Consider the following 24,441-nt stretch of genomic DNA (forward strand, 5'->3'; position numbering starts at 1 on the left):
TGTTTTCTGACCTTAATTTAGCAAAAACTAGGTTTAACATTGTGCACATTCACACCTCACTTGTTTGTTCTGCACAGTCTGTCTGGTGTTATCTCTCCCCTCTCTCCACTCTCCCTCTTTATGGCCTGAGATTAGATGCTTAATCCTGTAGATCTCAGAGTAAAAGCCACTTCTAAAGCCACAATAGAGTTCCCCCCATCCCACTGAAATAGAGGGACAGACCAGGTCCCGATAAGCATCTAAAAACCTCAGTGGGAACACTGGCCCACACGCGTTGAGGGCAACCACAGCACCTAACCAAGGACATGCATAAAGGATATTATATTACATATGTATTAGATGGGGACTATAAATAGCTTTGCACCATATTGAAGTAACATTATGAAGCTGTCACTTATGTCCCTGCTGCACTTAACTCCCACAGCAGTCCCCACTTGATAGTCTTGTGGCCCACTACATGTATTTTAGTGTCTGAACTAACTCCTAATGACAACAAATGTGTTTGGGTTTGCAGCAGCAGAATTACTGGTTTATTTATAAGAGAGGGTGAGGTGGTGTCTTGTGAATGACTTAGATTTGAGAATGGCACAATGACTGGTTATATCTTGTAATGTAATGTTGAGAAGCTTAATGCACAAAAAGAGTAAAATAATTATCAATAGCTTTGTCAAATATAATTCATTACAAATTCTAAGTCACATTTGTCTGTATAGTAAAGTAATGAGTTGTGTTATACTCATTGCACATTATTTTAAAATATAAGCCCTTTAGTGTCGTCTTGGCAGTGTGATGTTATGATTGGTGCTTTACTTTGTAGTACCACAAAACATTCATGTCTCATTCATTACAGATTCATTTTAACTGATAATGGAGCCATAATCATGCTGCTAAAACATCCCAACTTTTTGTCAGTTTCCCAGATAGGCGTGGCAGGAGCTCTAGTGTAAATGAAATAAATGGCCCATGACAGGCCTGGGACAGGTGTTTTCTCAAACAAAAAGGTAGGTTTAGGTATAGTCATTGAAACTAATGTAAATATAGAATATACAGTGCAGTCCCTTTAAATGTGAAAAGTGACGAGTTGATTTTGATGGATGTTATGTCCTTGCCTGTCCTCGTGAGCACACACCTCTTCCTCGTCCTCCTCCTCCTCTGTCTCTCTCATTCCTCCGCTGGCCTCACACTTCCACACACTCTTCTGTGCCAACCTCCAGACCTGGGAACTGCCGCCATGTTCACCATGAAACTCCTGTCAAGTGCGAAAGTGAAGATTATTCATCAGGGAACGAGACTGCACTACCTTCAAAATAAAACCTAATCCAAATACCGTTGTGATTGTTGACCAAAGCACCCATAGAAGCGGAAAATGCCAAAATCTTTGAAACTCAAATGAACTGATGTGGAATGGATGGATGTCATAAGTGGAAAAATGGTTTGGAAAAATGATAATAATAATAAAAAGCATATGTTGTCGTTGACTGATAAAGCATGATATGGGCATGAAGGAGAAATAGGCCTATGTTGGTAATATGTGATGGAACAAACCTGCTTATGGAATAAGCCAATGTTATTTTTCCCGAGGGCTATATTTGAATCAAGGCATGTGCCCAGGTTTGGCAGAAGTGGTTGCCAGTTTATTCCTGTAGTCCCACACTAGCCTACACATTTATACAGATGGAGTATCTTGCCTAAGGGCAGTAGGCTAATTTATACCACCACTGGGAACTGAACTGCCAATTTACCTGGTGTTTCGCTACATTTTCCCCCTTAATAAAGTGAAAGTAAAGCGAAGCAACTCCAGACTTTTATTTTCAAGGGTGGAAGCGGACCTGTTCTGTGTGGCGCACGGTGCCTTGGCGCCGCTCGGAGGAGGATGACAGCTGAGCGGGTCCTGAAGGTGGAGCAGCGCAACCTCTTGCTTTAACCACATTTCTCCCAAAGTGCTGCCTTCCTCCGGAGCTGCGGGACGTCTCACCGCGGGTCGCTGTCAGTCTCACCCCGCTGGAGCTGCTGTCTGTCCTGAGACACAGCACTAAACAGTTGGTAACGACTGCGGATATTTTTCGTGGCTCTTTTACGTGGAGAGAGCGGACCTTGCCTGGATGTGTTAGCAGCAGCAGAGGCAGTAGTCTTGTCTTTTTCGCATGGCGTAGGCACCTTTTCTCGGAGCAGGGTACTCTTGTCGTTGGGAGGGACGGAGAGCGCCCTAAACATTAACTTGCAAACTTCAAACCCAATGTTACGCGCAAGAACGACATGATTGTGCAATAACAAGGAAGTGTGCTGGTGTGCTGGGATACCACAGCTTAGACAGATTCATCGGGACAAACATCCTCTGCGTTTGCCTGCTTCAAAGTCGACGAAAGACCAGAAAAAGAGGGAATATATTTGTGTCCTTGTGTAGAGTGAGTGACTGGACATAGAAACACCTTCAAAATGACGGGCAGTACTCCAGCGGACATGGTAAGTCCATTAACTTTGTCGCGCTTTGGCATTTACGCACATCATTCACAAAACCGTGAAAGGCAGATCAGGTGTCTCCACTTTATTCACCATATTTCTAAAGCCGTGGTTGAATATTTCCGCTGTGATTATGAATGGGAATTACGTCTTTTACGTACTTCTTACGTCTTTAGGTTTACCTCTCTTGTGTGCCTTGTGAAAGAGCGTATCAACGCGCATTACGAACAGAGACATTTCCCTGGTTTGCTCTGTGGTCTTTGTAGTCAGTAAAATGCCAAATGCTCTGCTTGTCATGTAACTTTTATAGCCCTGTCATAAACTAGCCACTTATCAATTAGCTGGTCAAAGGTGCAGAAAGTAGTAAGTGCACTCTATAATGTAATGTCCTTGGCCATTTGAAAATATGATATAACACACAATATGATACAACCCACCTTGTATGACAATAATAATATGATTTTATGAGCAGTTATGACCCAGATGTATTGAAATGCAGCCACTAAAATGATAGGATTATAGGGATAGAGATAGTTTGTGGTGTTAGTAGCTTAAATCAAAACTTGGCCAATAGATGTGGCAAATCAGATAGTATTTTTAACTCATGGGATGTGTAAAGTGACCTACACTAGGTCTATATCTACAGTAGCTGTTAACTATTTGGAAATATTGGAATGTCAATAAAAAATTCAAACTTGAATATGCCCACTTCACAGAGAAGTATAATGCATAAGCTTGTAGTGTAATGCCAATAAACTACTACTACTGCTACTACTACTACTACTACTATTGAGAAACAATAGTTGTGTAAATGGAATATATTCAAATACATCTATTTTCTTATGAGGTGCAATCTTACTTACACACATACCACTTAAAATTGGGACAACCAAACTGGGGCTAAATCTGAAACAAAGCCCAAACTAAACCATCACTAAACAAGTATTTAAATAGAATCAAACTATATCTACATCTTAACTGGGCTTAAATTAAGTGTGCACTGTAGGTCTTCTTTTAAATTTAAAATATCTTGTTTTGCTCAGTCTACAAACACACTATCCGTAGCATCAATATATTTTCTCAAAGTAGCCATTCAGATCTTATAACACAATAACTTACTCTAATTCCTGATAAATGATGAAAGCACTTCCTTGTAAACGCTTTGTGCAGCCCTTTTTAATGAAACCACACACAGTTAGACTCAGACTCACATAGTACTCTCTCTTCTCAACCCTAACCTCTGTGGCTGTCTTTGACCTACTATATATTTTATGCTGACATTTTGCTACCCCCCGGCAGTTTGATGGTTCGAGACAGAAACCAGACTTTAGACATCAGACTATAGGAGTGTGTAAGTGCTCTTTTTGCTTGGCTTTTAATGCTACCGTCTCTGCTAATTGCACGCTGCTACAACCCCATTATGTCATAGTCACTGATGTAGAGGTGCATTAGAGGTTGCCAGGCTGCGATCTTCGTCTCAGAAGTCTTTGAGAGGTAGACACTGTTATTTCTCCTAAAACACATTAAGATTATTGCCTTTGTCGTAAGCTCATCCTTTTTACAAATAATGAAGAAGCCTGGTCCAGTATGAAGTGTAAACATACAATCAGTCTTTTCAATCTAGGAATATGTTACCAAAACAACTTTTATTAGACAGATATTAATAAATATCACTCAGACAACATAATACCTACAATGTTGCAAATCCAGTAACAACTATTTGAATATGTCTACAAGGGGTCATGACCCTACCGTCCACTAGTTTGAGGAAAATATATTTTCTCAGTTTTATTTGTTTCTTTCTTAAATAAGTTCTAAAGTTGACTTTTAGAGAAAGTGAGCAAAAAATAATTCCTGCCTTGTACAATACTGAAATCCAGCAGCAGTAGTAACCATTATTACACCAATTATAATTTTTTTCTGTCTTTTGAAATACATAACAATAGCAAATGTTAAGTTCTCAAATGATTGCTGTTTGCATTAGTAGTTAGCCATTATTTCTATCACCTTACACTGTAATAATAATGTCATACTTCCAAGTGAAGACAAGAGCCAGATTTTCCTTTTAATTGCATGGCATTTTCATTGCAAAATACCTGAAGGTAAATTCATTAATGTTGAACCTGGGCATCAAAAGCCCTCCCTACTGTTACCATTCTGTACTTTTGGTTTGTACCTCACTGCGACTTCCTGTTCCTGGTGGCATTATCATGACTTGCTGAGGCATAAAGAGACTGCTGTTCAGGGACCAGCCACGGGCCTGTGAAAGACGATCCTGGTGTGGACAGACAAATGATAGGCTTTTCATGCTCTCCATCTTTACGTCCACACAAATGAATTCTTGGAGCAATTATGCAAAATGACAGACACCAAAATTAGACTAAACTAGGCTAACCAATGGGAAAAATAACCATAATGCAGCATAATGCTAACTGGGTGGTATATGATACGCCAAAAATGACATAGGACCAACTATGTTGTAAGGTTAGAAAACAGTGGTACTAAGAACTAGTAGGAAGAGCTGAAGATGTGGAGGTTCTCTTGCAGGTTGATGACAAAAATGGAGGCAATAGGAAGTAATGAAGTGAGACTGTCGCCTTTTTCAGCAGATATCATCAGGTTTGGACATGCACAACTAGGTAGAAGGTCAAGAACAAGTTAGTTGGTTTGAGAGTAAAAGAGGATGCTTATGATAGCCATATTACACAGGCCCACATGTTTCAAGTGCCTAACTTTACCTCTTTTCTGCCCATCTCTATGGATTATGGTGTAAACTGCACTTCTTGTTTAGTATAAATCTCTGTAACTACATGTGAAGATTCACGAACCTAATCTGGTTATGTCATTGTTTACATGTTACCAAAGCTCCAGTTTGTCAGTTATAATGACAACATGACAACATGTTTTATTTTAGAATATTTCATTTATTTTATTTCTTATTTGCCCTTGTTTATTCAATAGGGCTGGGCCGTATGATATACCTCAGGATAAATAGTTGTTTGCTTTGGGACTGATGGGAAACTAATATTCTGATGCAATTTACATGCACACTGCAGCTGGCACTAACGCCTGCTGTGGAAGCTCTGTCTGCAGATGCTGAAGACTCTAAAATCAGACTTTTAACAACTTAAAGCCTGGCTCAATTTAGCACTAATGCCCCCTGTTATGAAGCCTTTTAACTACTGTTAGTTTTAGTGTCAATTATGCCATTAACACACATTTTCTCTTTCATGTAGCAATATAAATTTTACGTCATATCATCTTGTCCTATTCAAAAGCTAAATATGTGGGGGGTTTTTTGGTGCTGTTTGATTTTTTTTAAGCCCCCTGGACTAGACCAACCTATGCTGATGTACTTAATCAATATTTCAACTCGATTCGTCCTTTAGAATGCCCCTCCTGGCTCCAATATGCCGTTATTATAACAGCTTTCATTTTCCGTCTAACACTAAAGTTCCCGAAAGCAAAGTAATAACAATTCCCATGAAGAGCTAACTTCGAAAGGCTTTATTTTCTTAAAGGTTCCTGTCTATTTTCCGTGTTGATGTAATTGACAAGCCTCCAGCGGAAACATAAAGGTCTCCATCTGCACAAAGAGGGAAGATGCTCACATCTTTTCTCCAGTGAAAATAGTCAGAGGTTTTTATTGCGGCGTACCTCTATCCATACGTTAAACGGCTCCTCATGTGAGAGCAGGAAGTATCCTTTTCTCTGATGTCGGCAATAAACTCATCCGTTGAGGCAGAAACAAGCTGCAGATGCACATTCAGTCATCTTTTCATGTGGCATGGAGGGCTTTCTTCTCTACGTCATGTTCCTTGGTCAGTTTGTTTAGAAAGAATGGATAAACATACAGTACATGCACACAGAGTAGTATTAGTATATAGTGAAGTAGTCCATTTTTAATGACTCATTTGCAATATCTGTTGCATTGGAAATCATAAGGCCTTTGCTTGTGTACATCCATATAGTTCATTGTTTTCAAACCACATTTCACTATGTAACTAAGTACATAGACCTGCATTTGAAATGGGTGAATAGTTTTGAGTACTACTCAATTATTATTAAGGGAGTGTTACAATAGCTTTTCATATGGGTGGACCAAACTGAGGAAAATAATTCCTTTGATATTTTTCTGTCATTTCAATAATATTCAGACAATATAATGGCAATCCATTATAAATGTGCCAAAATATAAATAAATCTGCCATTTCTACCTATACTGACGAGCTTCATTGCTCTAGTAAAGGGTGCTTGGGCATCCTTTTATCCCACACCCATAGACTTGAGCTACTGATATTGTTCATATGTTATATTTTTGGTCTTTTTAGATTTTCTTGACAGGACAGCTATAGCATGAAAAGGTGAGAGAGGGTAGAAACATCCAGCGAACAGTCATGGTCAGGAAGCAAACCCACTATGCTGAGGTGGTAACAACCACATATGTGCAACTCCCTCAGCCAATACACCACTGGTGAGTGCAAATTGAGCCAGTCTGTCAGATTATTACACAAATCTACAGGGAACAGAATTGAAGGACTTAAAGAAAACCTATATAGCTATAATCAATGACACCCGTGGGCCATTATTTTATAATTTGCACATTTTAAATCGCAGTATGCATCTAAAATGACTTAATAAAAGGAACAAGTCCACTGACTTTAGTGTTAGAAAACGTGGTGCCCAATTGGAGTTAACATTGCTGAAAACGTCATCTCAACAAAGAGCTGTGAAGTTGTCGGCTCTTCCTATGGATAGCCGCACATCATGAACTGTGGAAAAGTAAATTTTTGACCTAGGTTTGCGTGCCCACAGCCTCATAAAGACCTTTATAGAGGGAGAGCTGGAGTAGGAGGAGAGCGCCGCGCTGCTGCCAAACATTGTGGGTGAATGAATGTGCATGAAAGAAAAGCCCCCTGACCAGTCATGCCTCTCAAGATTGGAGGATGGGATTTGTGTCTTTCTTTGGTGGAAAAAAGAAGATAGAATTGTGGGGGGTACAGGGAAAGGGTAAATTACCACAGGCTAAACACATACAAGTGCTGACTGCACCAAAGTGGTCCCCTATGGCAGAGGTAGATCTAACTTCAAATCTTAAATGAGTACAACAGAAGGGGCAGAAACAGAGGAGCTAACAGTGTCATTATCAAATACAGCGAGGGCTGATATGTACCAGCGCTGCAGGGTAGTGGCTGGTATGCTCTTAAAACACACAGATTTTAGGAGATGGGCTCAAGGAGGGACATATGCAATACATATGCATAAGAGAAACAGGACAGAGAAAGGGTCGTATTTTTTTTACTTAAATTCTCAAAATGTTTTAGTTTTTGTGTCCTGGATAAATTGTTGAACTTTTGCATATGATAATACATGTTTGCTGAAATGTTTAGTTTGAACATGCTTTGTATACACTAGCAAAAATGTACAATTTTTTCCATCAAATTGAAAACTTCCTTGAAAAGCAGGCTTTGTACTCAAGCACCAATTGGATTAAAATGTTCAAGGAACCGATTCTTGATTTTATAATGTAGATTGCAAATATAATCTCATTATATGTCAAAAAAATAAGATTTGCTAAGCTCTGTGTTGAACTGGTGTCTAGATGTAATCAGTTGGCTCTCTGGTCTTCAGCTGCATGGGTCTTAGCTGTGTGTGGCTAATTAACATCTCCATGCCTGTCAAAGTTGCAGTTCATGTAAGCACCTCCTGAGACTTTCATAGACACGCCCACACAGGAGTCAGAGGTGAAAGGTCAGGGTTCATGCTGCCTGCTGTCCCGGGACAATGGGACAGCAGTGGGGGATGCCTTTTGGTTTGACACGTCGGTGCACCGGAGCTCAGTAGATCTCACGGGATGGAGTGAAAGATGGATCTGACTGAGGAAAAGGAGGGGAGGACTGACAGGGAGTGGAGGGTAACTTTACTCGATCTATTGCGATTTAAGTAAAGTGAGTTCTTAAAAGAAATTTTCATCAGACATTTTTATTTTTACCCAATAATAGATGTCATGTCACAAAAATGATCAGGGGATTTCCAGAAGACTAAGGAGCTGAATCACCAGGATTCAAACCAGGATTCAAACCAGGATTCAAACCAGGATTCAAACCAGGATTCAAACCAGGATTCAAACCAGGATTCAAACCAGGGCCGAACCAGGGCCGAACCAGGGCCGAACCAGGGCCGAACCAGGGCCGAACCAGGGCCGAACCAGGGCCGAACCAGGGCCGAACCAGGGCCGAACCAGGGCCGAACCAGGGCCGAACCAGGGCCGAACCAGGGCACTCTTACACACATACCCATCTGTTGCCACCAGCTTTGCACATTGCAGTGGTATTTTGTCCAGCCTTTTTGTCCTTGTTGCTTCACATGTCCTGTTGAAGCCCCTTGCTGCCGTACAGTGCTTCGGTGCCATGTGTTGTGAGTCAGCCTTACATCATGTTCACGCTTCCTGGCCTGATGCATGGGCCCTGACACTGTCACATGGGATGCTTCTCACTCTCTGAAGGTAGACGAGGCAGAACACTCTGGCCCTTCAGGATGTCATGACAGGAGGCTGAGATGCTGACAAAGAGCACTGCATACTACAGCTCTTCAACTCAAAACAGAAGAATAAATCTGTTTTCCAGAGGACCGTTGCACAATATATATATTTTGCAATTCAGCTATTGGCTATATGACGATTCTTAGTTTTGTAGCAACACTTCCCAATGATGTGTCCGTATATGGTAAAAACTCTCATTTAGATCTAGTTCAGTAAAATGTCATATTATTCATGGATGTTATATGCAAAACCAGTATACAAATTATATCTCATAGCATTTGTTATGTCAGATGTCCTCCCTGACATCACCCACTCCCTTTATCCAAACTTAGAATAGCATGGGTGTATCTTGGATGTATGTAGTTTGTTGTCACTTGCTTGTTTAAATGGAATTGTTATGGCTTCATCTGAAATGTTCCACAGTATGGCAAACTTATCTATAGCCAAGGTGAAGCAGCCAAATTCTACAGAGCTCCTTCTATAACTTACCCTGATATCTCTGAAGCAGCAGCGACTGAGTAGAGAAGATTGTGTTTTCATTGGCAGCTGCTGGTTTGGGGCTGCTCTGTCAATAGCGACGGGCAGAGGTCCTGTGTGATTGTGTAGTGCTAATTCAATTGTATCGATGCGTGTCTACAGCACCAACGGGAAGTCCTATTGAGAAGCTGTCAGCCATTGATTTCTTATGTAACTCACGCTTACATTCGGCCCTTTGTTCAGGCACTGCTCAATGTGACATGTGCAGCTTGAATGACAATCCACAGTACACAAGTACAGAAAAACCATACCTTGTTTATTGAAATGACTTAATATGATGGATACAGTATTTGGGGTAATCCTGTCACGATAACACATTTTGAAGTGTGATATATTGCTGAAATAAATAGTGAACAATAACACTGAAACTCATTTATACTACTGACACACCGATCTAAGAGCAGATTTATACCTCAAAAATTGTTTGAAATCTACAGTGTTGTTAAAAAATCATGAGCTGCAATAAATAAACAACAGAATAAAACATTCTAGTACTTAGGTTGTATCTGTAATAAGTTATAGAAGTTATTAATTCAACCTTTTATGGCTTAAATCTGATAATCTAGCTAAAAAATTAACCAACCATTTCCCAGTGATGCAAAGAAAATGTACACATGACACCCAAAATAAATAGTTCCAGCTTCATATATTGAATGTTAAGTCGATATTGTAATTATTGTGACCGGCCTAAATGGGATGGTTTATTAATTGCTTGTTAGCTTGTAAGCAGTCGAAGCAAACAGTAATGAAAAAGGATAATATGGTAACACTGTACATTAAGTCATATTTGTCATACTCCATTCACTGCCTATTTTTGTAACAATTTCATAGTGGAAGCTATGTTTTCAAAATGATATGTGCGTGCAATGATATACCTGTATAAAATCAAAATCGTAATCAATCAGTACAAGGAAAACAGTTGATTTGAACAGGTGATTTTTTTCCCCCCTCATACTGCCCAACCTAGCTTGTAATTTCTTTTGTAGACATTCAGAAAATGTTGGATAAAAAAATAATTCTCCCTTCATACTGTTGTATTCTTATCCTCCAGTAAAAATAAAAGATAAACTGCCAAGTTTTTAATGATTTTAGCCACAGTAAAAACATCAGTTTCTATAGTTCCTGAATATGATGACGTCAATATGTGTTAGTTGCATATTCTTTCAATCTGAATTTCCCATATTTAATTTAATTGTTTTTAATTTTATGTTATGCTGGGGTTTCTCAGAACAGAGAATTTATTTTAATTCCCAACCTTGGATATAAAAGTAAGTGCAAAACTTGTTTCCATGTTTCCACTGAACATTTTTTTCCAAGCTTATGTTCCATGTGGTCTTGTGGAAAGGGTGTAGACTACATAAATAACATTTCTACCACACCTGGTTCGCTCTTTTGTTGTTTCTGATCTGCTTAGTGTACAGAAGTGGAGTGGTCTTGTCCTTAGTGAGAGGTTTATTGAAAAAGGCCTATTTGTTGGATGTAGGCTTTTAGAAAATCCCGCTATGTGTCTGCAGCTGTCAGCACTGGCAGGTACCTCTCCACTTGAGACAGGAATGTGTTTAACTTTGAGCTCTTGGTTGGAGATGAATCAATAGTTTCTCAAACTCCTTCAGCAGCGCTTACACACGGCTTAAACATCTTAGTCCCCTACCACCTCCCACAACAGCTAAGCTCTTTTTCTGTTCCATTTCCCTCCTCAGATGGGCAGACCTGACTCCACAGGTTTGCCAGAACATGCATATACAGTGGCTTGCAAAAGTATTTATCCCCCTGGAACCTTTTCACATATTGTCACATCACAACCACAAATTTAAATACATTTTCTTAGCATTTTATGTGAATGAGCAACACAACAGGACACAAGTGTGAAGTGGAAGGAAATATTTTACAAGATTTCCTTTTTTTTAATTTATTTATAAAAAACTCAAAAGTAGTCAGCCCCTTTTTCCTGAATGCAACCAATTGCTTTTAGAAGTTGCCTGATAACTTTGGAAAGATTGAATGTTGACCTAATGACTAAAAAAGTCCATCTGTGTGTAATCTTGTCTCAGTATAAATGCAGCTGTGCTGTGAAGGCTACAGAAATTTGTTAAGAGAGTGTTGGGGAGCAAACTATAAAATGAAGTCAAAGGAGCACACCAAACAGGTAAGCGAAAAAGTTGTGGTGAAGTTTAAAGTGAGGCTTGGATCTAAAAAAGATTTCCCAAGCATTGAACATCTCAAAGAGCACTGTTCAATCCATCATCCGGAAAGAAAGCGTATGGCACAACTGCAAACCTACCCAGACATGGCCGTCCACCAAAACAAATGAATGAACAAGAAGAGCACTCATCAGAGATGCAGCCAGGAGGCCCATGGTGACTCTGGAAGAGCCGCCGAGATCCACAGCTCAGGTGGGGGAATCTGTTGACAGGACTACTATTAGTCGTGCACTACACAAATCTGGTCTTCATGGAAAAGTGGCAAGAAGAAAGCCACTGTTGAAAATAATCCATGAGAAGCCTTGTTTACTGTTCACTAGAAGTCATTTGGAAGACACAACAAACATTTGGCAGAAGGTGCTCTGGTCTGATAAGACCAGAAAAGCCTAAAAGCAAAACACTATGTGTGGAGGAAAACTAACCCTGCACATCACTCTGAACACACCATCCCCACAGTCAAACACGGTAGTGGCAGCGTCACGCTGTGGGGATGCTATTCTTCAGCTGGAACAGGAAAGCTGTTCAGAGTTGATGGGAAGATGAATGGAGCTAAATACAGGGCAATCTTTGAAGAAAATCTGTTGGAGTCTGCAAAAGACTTGAGACTGGGGCAGAGGTTCACCTTCTAGCAAGACAATGACCTTAAACGTAAAGCCAAAGCGACAATGGAATGGTTTAAAGCAAAACATATTCATGTGTTAGAATGGCCCAGTCAAAGTCTGGACCTAAATCAAATTGAGAATCTGTGACAAGATCTGAAAACTGCAGTTCACCAACAGTCTCCATCAAATCTGACAGAGCTTGCCAGGAAGAATGGGCAAAAATTTCAGTCTGTAGGTGTGCAAAGCTTGTGGAGACATACCCCAAAAGACTTGCAGCTGTAATTGCAGTAAAAGGGGGTTGCACTAGTATTGACTTAGTGGTACTGAATATTTTTGCACGCTGCACTTTTCAGTTTTGTTTTGTTTTTTTGTGTTTTTTTTAATCTGGAAATGATGTATGATTTTCTTTGTACTTCACACTTATGTACCATTTTGTGTTACTTATTCACATGAAATGCAAATTAAAAAATATTTAAATTTGTGCTTGTGACTTGACAAAATTTTAAAAAGTTCCAGGGGTATGAATACTTTTGCAAGCCATTGTATATCCATATACTCTATGTATGTATATTATGGCTGAACTATTTTGAGAAATTATGTAATTATGATTTAGATTTGGAAAAGTTTTAATGACAAATGGTTTAAAGATTATATTTCAAACTTGTCTAAGAACATTAATATTTCACAGGACATGAACTGCTAATCCAAGAATTTCAGAGTCTACAGGGTTAGCAGCATTTATACAGAGAGAGAACTAGACACATTTAGTTGTGTGCAGAGGCAATAGTTGCTTAAATAATTGAAGTCTTGGTCATTTGCTAATTTTGGCCACTGAAATTGCCATTTTGATTTATTAGCAATAAATCCTCCGTCTCTAATGTATATTTGCTGTCACTTCCAGTCAGAAAGAGGTTTCTTTTGAGAGTTTTCACTTCACTGTGATTGGTTAAATCCACCTGTCACTCAGCATGATTGAGGCTGGCTGATGGAGCCGGAGTCTGTGTTTGTGTAATATTTGTCTTAAAGCTTTGACATCTGAAACATACTTGTAATGATTCCTGGTACAGTAAATGATTATGTGACTCAACCTTCCCTCTGACATGAGAATCATTTGAATACTTGTAGAATGTGATTGGGACCTGAGCAGACAGACCTGTACTTTGTCCTAATGGTGCTCCACGCCTTAGCTGCCTATACCCTACGAACATGCTGCCGGTGGGAACATTACCTATTAGTCAAACAAGTGCGCATTTGTGACTCATCTTCAACTTCACATGGTGCTGACCTGACACTCCTCAACCGACCCATCTCCCCCATAACTCTTTGTCCTTGAAATAAAATGTGCACTTTTGCGTAAAACAAGCAGCCAAAGCACAACCTGTTCTTCCTGTTCTGAGTGACGTGTTGGCTGTTGGCTGTGCACAGTTACACCCACTCGCTTTGACTCCTGGTTCTCACAACAGTCGGCCCAATGGATCTGATTAACTTCTAATCTAATATGGTGCAGCTGCTGTAAGATTGACTGATGGCTGAAACTGAATAGGGAGAATATCTCATTATAGGTAGCGATCCAGCTATTTCAGTTCCGATACCGATTCCAGTACTATAACTTAAAGTTTCTGCTGATACTGATATCAAACCAGGAACCAGTGCAGAAACTGAAAATAGCATTGACTTTCTTAAAACAAAGAGAATACTGATCCAAATGTGTCATGTAGCTGTTATTTATCCCACAATAACTACAGGGCAACTTTGTAGAGTAAAAAATAAAACATTATGAGACTTTCTGGGCAAATTATGATCAATAAATAAGACTATTTACTATCTCAATTTATATGTACAACCAAGATATTGGCTGAGCCGATATTTAGACGCCGATTACAGCAAATTTTTCAAAATTGGTGCCAATATCCGATACCAGTATCGGATCGGTGTATATGGTATAATGTTAAGCTGAAAATCACTTTGTAAGTGGAAGTTGTGGTATTGTGCTAATTGAATGAATACTATTGTTGAAATAAACACACAATAAGTTGTTACATTTTGGGACAACAGTGTCTGTCTGTGGGTCATCTTATGAAAGGAAATTTGACAGCTTGATCCAACCAGCGCGTACTGTTGTTGTGTCCATGTGCAATGTGCAATATTATTAATGCAATATTCATTTAAAATCTTAAACAGATTATGACATAGACACTCTGAAATTTCAAAGTTTCATTTGAGAGTGAACAATGACTGACAGCTCCTCATGATACTTTTCTTGTTTGAGTTGAAAGACTTTGCATTGAGTAAAGTGAATGAGGAGGAGAAACTGGAGCTGCAGAGGGATCACAGAGGAGACTGGAGTCATTGTGTTTCAGGAAGTAGATAGGTCCTATACATAAAATAAAGGACCTTTGAAAATACTGCTCACTTCTGGTTTCCTGGTCCTATTATCATGGAAATCTCAAGCTGTGGGATCCTAAAATGTGGTTTGCATGTACCACAAGCCAACCATAACATAACATAAACATGTAGTGCTAGTTATTGACATAGAAGACCCAATAAATTTATCCTCTCATGTTGGTTTGGCGAATAAATTAAGCCATAAATATGTCAAATGTATACTATTTTTGTATGATGCACATGTAAGGGCTCCGCTAAGTCTGTTTCAGTGTACTGCAATGATTTGGGTTTCGCACCAGCATTAATTGCGTTGACAGAATGTCAGGCTCTCTTTTTGCTGTTCGGGTTGATGCAGTGTCAAAGGAGCATAACTTCCTTATTGAGCCACAGATGCAGCTTTCCACCTCATTATTCAAAGCAAATGTAAGAGAAATGCACTTAGCTGAAACAAAGAAAACTGCTCAAGATGAGACTATTGTAAACAGTGTCTAAACCAGGACCATGACGAAACCATGTTTAAACCAGGATTTAGCCAGGACTAAACCAGGATTAAACCAGGATTAAACCAGGATTAAACCAGGATTAAACCAGGATTAAACCAGGATTAAACCAGGATTAAACCAGGACTAAACCAGGACTAAACCAGGACTAAACCAGGACTAAACCATGTCTAAACCATGTCTAAACCAGGATTTAGCCATGTCTAAATCAAGACTAAATTATGTTTGAACAAGGACTAAACCAAGGTTAAACCATAACTAAGCCAAGGCTAAACCATAACTAAGCCAAGATTAAACAATAACTAAACCAAAATTAAACCATAACTAAAGCAGGACTAAACCAGGACTAAACCAAGATTAAACCATGAGTAAACCATGAGTAAACCATGAGTAAACCATGAGTAAACCATGAGTAAACCATGAGTAAAGCATGAGTAAACCTTGAGTAAACCTTGAGTAAACCTTGAGTAAACCTTGAGTAAACCTTGAGTAAACCTTGAGTAAACCTTGAGTAAACCTTGAGTAAACCTTGAGTAAACCTTGAGTAAACCAGGAGTAAACCAGGAGTAAACCAGGAGTAAACCAGGAGTAAACCAGGAGTAAACCAGGAGTAAACCAGGAGTAAACCAGGAGTAAACCAGGAGTAAACCAGGAGTACCAGGGGTCTGTGGCTTTGTACCGGCAACCACGTACATAATACAGGTATGGTGTAATGGACTTTTTTGCCCCTTTTAATGCCCACAATTATCTCCCCAAGTTTCATGCCAATTGGACAAAGTTGTGTCTTTTACCTGTACAGTAGGGGGCGCTATGGAGGTCACTGGCCACATGTTTATTATGGTTCTCTATTCATAGTATTATTCCGCATCAGTGATTAGAATTTGAGCTTTTTAGGATGGTCCATGTGTCTGTGAGAGGGAATCAAATATGCAGGAAAGCAGTCATATTTTGACAGTGTGCTGTGCATAAACCAGAAAGAATATTCCCAAAACGTGGATGTTTATTGACAATAATCATGTGTACATGCTGTATGTGGAGTTTGAGATCATTTGGATGAAAAACCTAGGACTAGATAGGTTTCATTTGCACTTAAGGAAAAGTCGTGTAGGAATTTAAATCCAATGATGAAGTCATATTTTGAGGGCGTCCTACTCATGAACCATAAAGAATATCCCCAAAACGTGAATGATTATTGACAAACAACATGTGTACATGCTGTATGTGGAATTTGAGGTAATTTGGATGAAAAACCTAGGACTAGAAAGGTTTCACGTATGTGAAAGTGGTTTGGGAATTTCTATTCAATAATTAACTAACTTTTGATGGCGAGCTACACCAAAACCATAATGAATATTTCCAAAACGTGGATGATTATTGATGAACAACATCTATAGATGTGGCATGTGGAGTTTGAGCTCATTCGGATGAAAAACCTAGGAGTAGATACGTTTCATAGACATGCACGTCAAAGTTCCATGGGAATATATTTTCAATTCATTGCGCCCCTGGTGGCCAATCGTTGAAAATACCCCATGACCATAATGTAATTTTTTGGTTCTTTTCATAGTACCAATTGATTTCCCAAATTTCATACGAATTGGATAATGTGAGCGTTTCACCTCTATGGTAGGGGGCGCTATAGTGTTTATTTTGATTAAAATTAATATTGCATTCTATTAATGCCCTGATGTCACATGTGTAATGTGAATTTGAGCTGTCTAGACCAATGTATGTGCATGTCAGACATTTTTCAATGATTTTTTTCTCTCTTTGCGCCCCTGGTGGCCAAGTGTGAAAATTGACCTATGCCCGTAATATTATTTTTTGGTTCACGTCATGCCCCCAATTTACTCCCCGAATTTCGTAGGAATCTGATAATGTTTGCGTTTCACCCCTATGGTAAGGGGCGCTATAGTGTTCATTTTGATTAAAATTAATATTGCATTCCATTCATGCCCCAATCTCACATATGTGATGTGAATGTGAGCTCTGTAGGGCAATGCCTGTGGTCGTGAGAGGACATCGAAAAAACAGGAAACGAAGGCATTTTTCGGTGGCGGCGTACGGGCGAACCGTGTGGAATTTGGAGAAAACGTAGATAAGTTATGAAAACCCATGTGTCTGGATGTGGCATGTGAAATCTGAGCTCATTTGGACCAAAAACCTGAGACTAGTAGCGTTTTGAAAATACGCAGCGAAAAATTTGGCGAATTTTCGATTCAATATGGCCGACTTCCTGTCCGTCCTAGGGCCGCACTATGATTGGCTTTCTTGCTTGTCTCCATGAGCTCTATCACTGGTGTGAATTTTGTCAAGCTAGGGTGAAAAATGCGTGTCGGCTCCCAATTCATTTTAAAATTTTGAATATTCTAGGTGGCGCTGTCGAGCCAGTGTGCGTGGGTCATTTTTGTGATGCATATTTTCTTGAATTTTTTGCCAAGCCGGTCGATTTGATACCCCCATGTGAGACTTTTCGTCGACGTTCAGGGGGTGAAAATTGCGATCCCAGAGGGGGAAAAAAATAAGAAGAAGAAACCGAGGAAGAACAATACCCCTCGCCATCACGATTAGACCAGGACTAGATTAGGACTTGCCAGCAATGACATCCGCCATGCTTTTAAACAGTATTGTGCTATACAGCATAGAGTAGAGAGCACACATGCTGTAAATTAACAGCTTTTGAGTAAAGAGGACACATTGCTGTCGACACAGACTGCACAAGTGCGTCAGACCTGGAATTCCGTGTCCCCTCTGTTGATATGTTCTCGGGTCTCTTTCTTTCTTCTGAGCTTAAGTGTGCTGATGTGAGAACGCACTGTACTGTTGGAGGAGGTTCTGAGTGCAGCCGTATTGAATAGTTACTGTGGCTCTGGGCAGTTATGAAAAGGTCACATTTCATTGAAGCATTGGTTAAACGTGATCAGCTGAGCCGACACTTACTGTACTGTTGTATAGAGTAGAGACAGCTGTACACTACAGAATGAAACACTTTAGTAGTTAGTTTCTATAATAAGTCATAGAAGTTATTAATTCAGCCTTTTACAACTCAAATCTCACCATTGAACAGACAAATGACAAAAACGTGCCCACTAGTACAAAGAAAAAGTACCACGATAAATATTGACCACCAAAAAGTTTTGTTCCATCTGTCATGTGTTAAACGGTAAGCTGATATAGTCATTAAAATTTACAGAGTAATAGTAAATTCTCAAAATTACTGGGAAATTACTTTAACAGATTATATGCTATAGATAACGTTGAACTATTTGCACCGTTTTATTCCTAATAAAGGTTACTTATAAAACTGTAAATCTAGTATATCTGTGCTGTATTGGTGTGATTTGGCTGTTTGTCATATACTGTCACAGATATCTAGTGTTGGACAGCTGCGGGACGCTTCTCTGAGCAGGTGGACATTGCGGCTCATCTTTAAAATAACTCTTGGTGACATTGATGGATTTGACATAAACTGAGTGAAATAGCGGTCTGTTTTTATCGCGGCTAAGATGCGATCAGACTGAGCAGGACCGGTTAATTACTGACTTCAGCATGTCGGGCTCTTAGTGGCTTGATTTTATATAGAATCATTGTCGAAAATCGGTCACTTTAGATAGTGACAAGCAAAGAAAGATGAGGTTGTAGTAATGGGATAAAAAAGCTTATCTCTTTTACTCAATATTGAGCTTTTGGGACAGCGCAATACCACCTCATATAATACCATTTTTAAAATGTGAGAAAATTGGATTGTATAATTCACTATATAAACTATAGAGATACACAATTAAAACAAAAAAAGTAGTTATTGCACATCTGTGTAGATTTGTTAGGCCTGTCATAATAATTACTATATCGACTTATCATTCATTATATGAAAGCAGGAACAATATATTTTTGGGCTTAATATTTATCGTGTGTACCAATTCTTTGCAAAAGTGTGGATAGTTTTGCCATTTTTATGTAAGAAGGTCAGATTTGAACTGTAGAGAGTAGAATAAATAACTTCTATGGCTGATTATTAGTTCAGTTTTCTATTTTTCTGTTGCAGCTCATGCCTTCTAATTATACTGTATATTTAAAAATTGGTTTTGCTGGGATTTGTATCAGTGGTTTAAGTAGCTTCAATAATATTGTTTATTGCATTATTTCTTTGTAACAATATATCTTGCTTTGAAATGTGTTATAGTGACAGGCCTAAGATTTGTGAATGGTTTGAAATCTGGATTCAGTTCAAAAGTATACATTTTGCACCAGCACTTGAGAGAAGACTTGACTATATACTGCGAAAATAATCTAAGAATCTGCCCTAAATTACCCCATAACCTCATTGCATGGTTTCAACCGTGAGCCATGAATTCAGTTGCATTCTTTCATCCAGGAAATGAATGTGTTGCTCAACAGCTGCATTGACTTACACTTTTGAAGAAGTGAAACTCAACTTTGCATTTTGCATTTTCAAATGTATTAAATGTAATCCTTGGTTCCAGAGCTTCTCATAGAGGAGGTGTGGAGTGCACCATGCGATGAAAACATAAGCAGTGAGAGTACCGTAAATTTTGGACTACAGAGCGCACCTCAATATAAGCCGCACCAGCTAAATTTGAAAAGAAAATCAATTTTGTCCACATATAAGCCACACCTGAATATAAGCCGCAGGTTTTCATATTGTAACATGAGATATTTACACAGAAAGACGGTACACTGACACGCTTTTTTAAAAACTGTGCCTAAAAATTGGCACCAACACGACATCAACACAGGATGAACACACCTGCAGGTTTAGAAAATAAAGCTGCAGCAACACGGAAAATCTGCTTTTATTTCCTGTGAAAACTTTTGTCGTCTTTTTACATTGACCAAGTTGGATTCATTGATGCCGAGCTCACGTGCAGTGTCTCTATTTCAGGGGTCGGCAACCCGTGGCTCCAGAGCCGCATGCCCCTCTTTCAGCCTTATACTGCGTGGCTTGGGAAAATAAATTTTAAGTATTTAATTGAAGTGTATTTTATTTGTGTTAGCTCTTTTTTATTGTGGTTTAAATTGGAAGATGATTATGATCTTAAAATAAAATTATATTTTCTTATTTTTCGTTGCTCAAAATAAGCGTCACACTCGCGGAACAATGTTCAAAACAAACGCCGCTCACGTCTCACAGACACAGACACAGCTCACAGTCCTGCGTAAAGAGCCCTGATTTTCAGACGCTGTGCGCACAGGGGTCAGGAGCAACTTTCGCCCGTCCCTAATGACACACTAATAAGCTCGTCCGTAGATGTATCATGAAAATCCTCCTGGAAATCGCCACAGAAATCCATTTGATGTAGTAGAAAGTATATTATCTGCTCTTGTCTCCGCGATGACGTATCATGTATAACACATCAGACACGACGCACAAAAGTAGAGCCACAAGCGAGTGAAAAATGAGCCAAAACAAAAGTCTTTGGAGAGCTTTTAACAAAGGGGAAAAGGACAACTGAGGAGCCAGAAGAGGAGACTACGACCTCCAAGAAAAATAAAGATAAATTTAACAGACAATGCCTACATAAAATCTGGGTTTGTCGCTACAGGTGACTCACACGCAGAGTCCGCTCTGCGTAATATGCGAGAAGGGGCAATGAAACCTTCACAACTGCTTTGGCACATGGAGAATAAGCACCTGGGATTAAACGATACTCCTTTTTTTTAAAGAAACTGCGAAGCAGAGTAGACATAAACACATAATCAGCGCAGGGCTCACACTGATGCAGCGGTTTGGTGAGTTGTATTTTTTTATGCACTTGAGTTATTTTTGCCATATTTATCTGTCACGTGTAGAAGGCTTGTCCGTGAAATAAAACCTACATTATTCCGTTACATTATTATTATTATTATTATAATACACAGTGTTATCTTCATTTTAGATGTCAAAAAGTATTTGCGGCTCCCAGTGTTTTATTTTACGTGGAAAGTGGGTCCAAATGGCTCTTTGCGTGTTACAGGTTGCCGACCCCTGCTCTATTTCCTTCTTTATCTTAAAAACTGCATCATATCCATTTCATGATGCGCAAAATGATCGTTCAAAATCAAAACTAGTGAATTCTGCGCTCTCTAGAATTCAGCTAGAGAGCGCCCCCCAGGGGCCGTTATCCAGTAAAATTCCATAAATAAGCCGCACTGCTGTATAGGCCGCAGGGTTCAAAGTGTGGAAAAAAAGTAGCGGCTTATAGTCCGAAATTTACGGTATATTTGGCCTTCATGCTGCAGTGCAATAATTTGTTTTAGCATGTTGAATGGACACACTCTGTGAATAACTCTAATGATCCCAACCCTGTGTCAAAATATAGAGCAGGTGACTTGTTATTGTTGTTATTTGGGGGTTTATTTTGATTCTCAGCTTAATTGGAGCAAGCATGTAGAATTTGTTTGCTCACGAATCAGTCAGCACCTGTACTTTCTAAGAAGATTGAGGATTTACGGAGTGGACAAAAATGTAATGCTTCTTTTTATCGAGCATGTATTGAGTCTTTTATTCGTTATGGGATGTCTACCTGGTTTGGCAACCTATCTGTCAAATTGAAAGCTCAAATCTTAAATTTGACTAAAAGGGCGAGTAAAATAATTGGCATGGCCCCTTGTCCTCTTCAGGAGATCTTTCAAGAGATACTAGTGAAACTGGGGAGTAAAATATGTAGTGACCCGACTCACATCCTCCACAACCAGAGTTAATGCCCTCAGGAAGAAGGTACAGGGTCCCAACCAGCAGACTAAACAAGTTTAAGCACTCATTTATTCCCCTTTCAATTTCCGTGATGAACTTGAAGAAATAATGCTCTACTATATGGCCATCAGGGACTGTGCAATACTATATGCACATAGGCTTTGGGAATATGCAATACTGCTCATAGGTAGGCTCCAGAGAAGGTGCAATATCTTTGGGCACTTACAGTGAGTAGGCTTCAGGGAATGTGAAATATTTGTATTTATTTATTTATTTATTTTTTGGCACAGACAGTTATAGGCTTCAGGGAGTGTGCACTGTCCTTTGGCACCTTAGGCAGAAAGGCCCTAGGGAATGTGCAATACTCAATTTTACACTTTTAGGCCCCAGGGAATGTGCAAATATGTTAATTATGGGAATGGTGCAATATTATCAAATGTTGAATGGTTGTGGTTGTGAATGTTTTTTTTTCTTTTTCTTATGAACTGCATTAATTGATGTGTCCACTGTGCGTGTGCTGTATTAATGTTTGTATATGTGGCATGAGTTCCAAGTATCTCCCAAGGGAGACAATAAAGGCTAATCTAATCTAATCTACTAAGATTCCTTGAATATCTCTCAAGTATTTATTTCAATACACACAAGATTAATTATATAATTCAAATCAAAGTACAGTATTTAAAAGACCAAGGTGGACCAATAAGTCATAATAATACATTGAGTTAGTGAATTTAATTTTGAATTCTGGTTTGGCCTTGTTCCACGACCGGGACTAACTGTTTGCAGCCGAGTGTGAAGCGGCTGGGATGAGAATCAGCTCCTCCAAATTCGAGGCCATGGTTCTTGATGGGAAAAAGGTGGCTTGCCCTCTCCGGGTGGGTCTCTACCTCAAGTGGAAGAGTTCAAGTATCTCGGGGTCTTGTTCATGAGTGAGGGAAGGATGGAGCTTGAGATTGACAGGCCGATCGGTGCAGCATCTGCAGTGATGTGGTCGCTGTATTAGTCCGTTGTGGTAAAGAAGGAGCTGAATCTAAAGGCAAAGCTCTCGATTTACCAGTCAATCTACCTTCCTGCCTTCACCTATGGTTATGAGCTCTGGGTAATGACCGAAAGGATGAGATCGCAGATACAAGCGGCCGAAATGGGTTTCCTCCGCAGGGTGGCTGGGCACTCCCTTAGAAATAGGATGAGGAGCTTGGTCACACAGGAGGAGCTGGGAGTAGAGCCGCTGCTCCTACACGTCAAGAGGAGCCAGCTGAGGTGGCTTGGGCATCTGCTCAAGATGCCTCCTGGATGCCTCCCTAGAGAGGTGTTCTGGGCATGTCCCACCGGGAGGAGGCCCTGGGGAAAATCCAGGACACGCTGGAGGGACTGTCTCTCAGCTGGCCTGGGAACGCCTTGGGGTCCCACCGGAGGAGCTGGGGGATGTATCTGAGGTGAGGGAAGTCTGGGAGTTCCTGCTTAGACTGCCGCCCCCGTGACTGGCAGCAGTTTGGCCTTGTCACATTTAGGCCTCTCACGAAAAGTCATTTTGAAGTTCGATGCACCGCTGAAGTAGATATAGACAATAAATGATAATACTGAAACAAATTTATGGCACTGACACAATAACCCAAGAGCAGATTTAAACCACAAAAACTATTCTAAAGATTTAGTTTTAGTATTTAGTTTGCATCTGTAGTCATAGAGCTCTAAAAGTTATTAATTCAAACTTTTATCGCTTAAATCTGATCATATAGCCAAAAAATAACCAGCTTCATGCACTGTACGATAAGTCAGTGTTCATTGTGACTAGGGATGGGACGATAATTTCGTTAATCGCGATAAAATCGCGATTAAAAAAAGGTCCGCAATTAATCGTCCATGGCATTTTTTATAATCGCGATCATCGCGCAGGATTATAATCGCCTTTACAGCACCACACTGCCTCATGTTTCCAGTTCCAATACAACGTTTAGATGTTAGTTCTGGTGTTTGCCCACTCTGTCATAACAATGACACTTGTACCTTCTGTGCTTATCTCTGTCTGAACTATATTCTGTGAGATATCAACAATAAACAAAGTCTGATCCACAGGCACGTACCAGTGCGCGCCTCACCCCTGCGCACAGATGAGACGCTAATGTGTGTACATCTTATACTTTAACTACAATAATGCAAACTGCAAAATAAAACAACACCTTTTAAACAATAGACAAATTAAGTCTAATTCATACAGCTGAGCACAAATGTGCCAGAGCGCATGGTCCGAATGCACACTATGTGCACAGATTCAATGATAACGATTATACACGGTATATTTTACCTACAATTAAGTCAATAGCAGAATAAACCACGCTTACCGATCGAGAACAGCATCCAATCCATCAAAAAATAAGGTCCTTTACTCCTGAGTTCACTGTGGGATCTTTACTCTTTGCCATGAACCGCTCCGGGTCACAGATGCCTCTAGTTTAACTTCGATCACGTCCTCCCTTTGGTTTGTCAGTTTCGTCATGTTTAAAACGCAAAACAACAGTGC

At 39.7% G+C, this 24,441-nt stretch overlaps 1 protein-coding gene across 1 annotated transcript in view; it reads left to right on the forward strand.

The window, feature by feature from the left end:
* The first annotated feature begins 1,870 nt into the window (after positions 1-1,870).
* The window catches only part of ubl3a (ubiquitin-like 3a), a 56,185-nt gene continuing 33,614 nt past the window's right edge, over positions 1,871-24,441 (forward strand). Inside the window, exon 1 of the mRNA XM_033978170.2 lies at positions 1,871-2,463. Within this exon, the coding sequence (XP_033834061.1) occupies positions 2,437-2,463 (27 nt within the window). The 5' untranslated portion in view covers positions 1,871-2,436. The remainder of the gene's footprint in view (positions 2,464-24,441) is intronic.

Source organism: Periophthalmus magnuspinnatus, chromosome 14, assembly GCF_009829125.3.
Source record: "Periophthalmus magnuspinnatus isolate fPerMag1 chromosome 14, fPerMag1.2.pri, whole genome shotgun sequence".
In the NCBI taxonomy this organism is placed as follows: domain Eukaryota; kingdom Metazoa; phylum Chordata; class Actinopteri; order Gobiiformes; family Gobiidae; genus Periophthalmus; species Periophthalmus magnuspinnatus.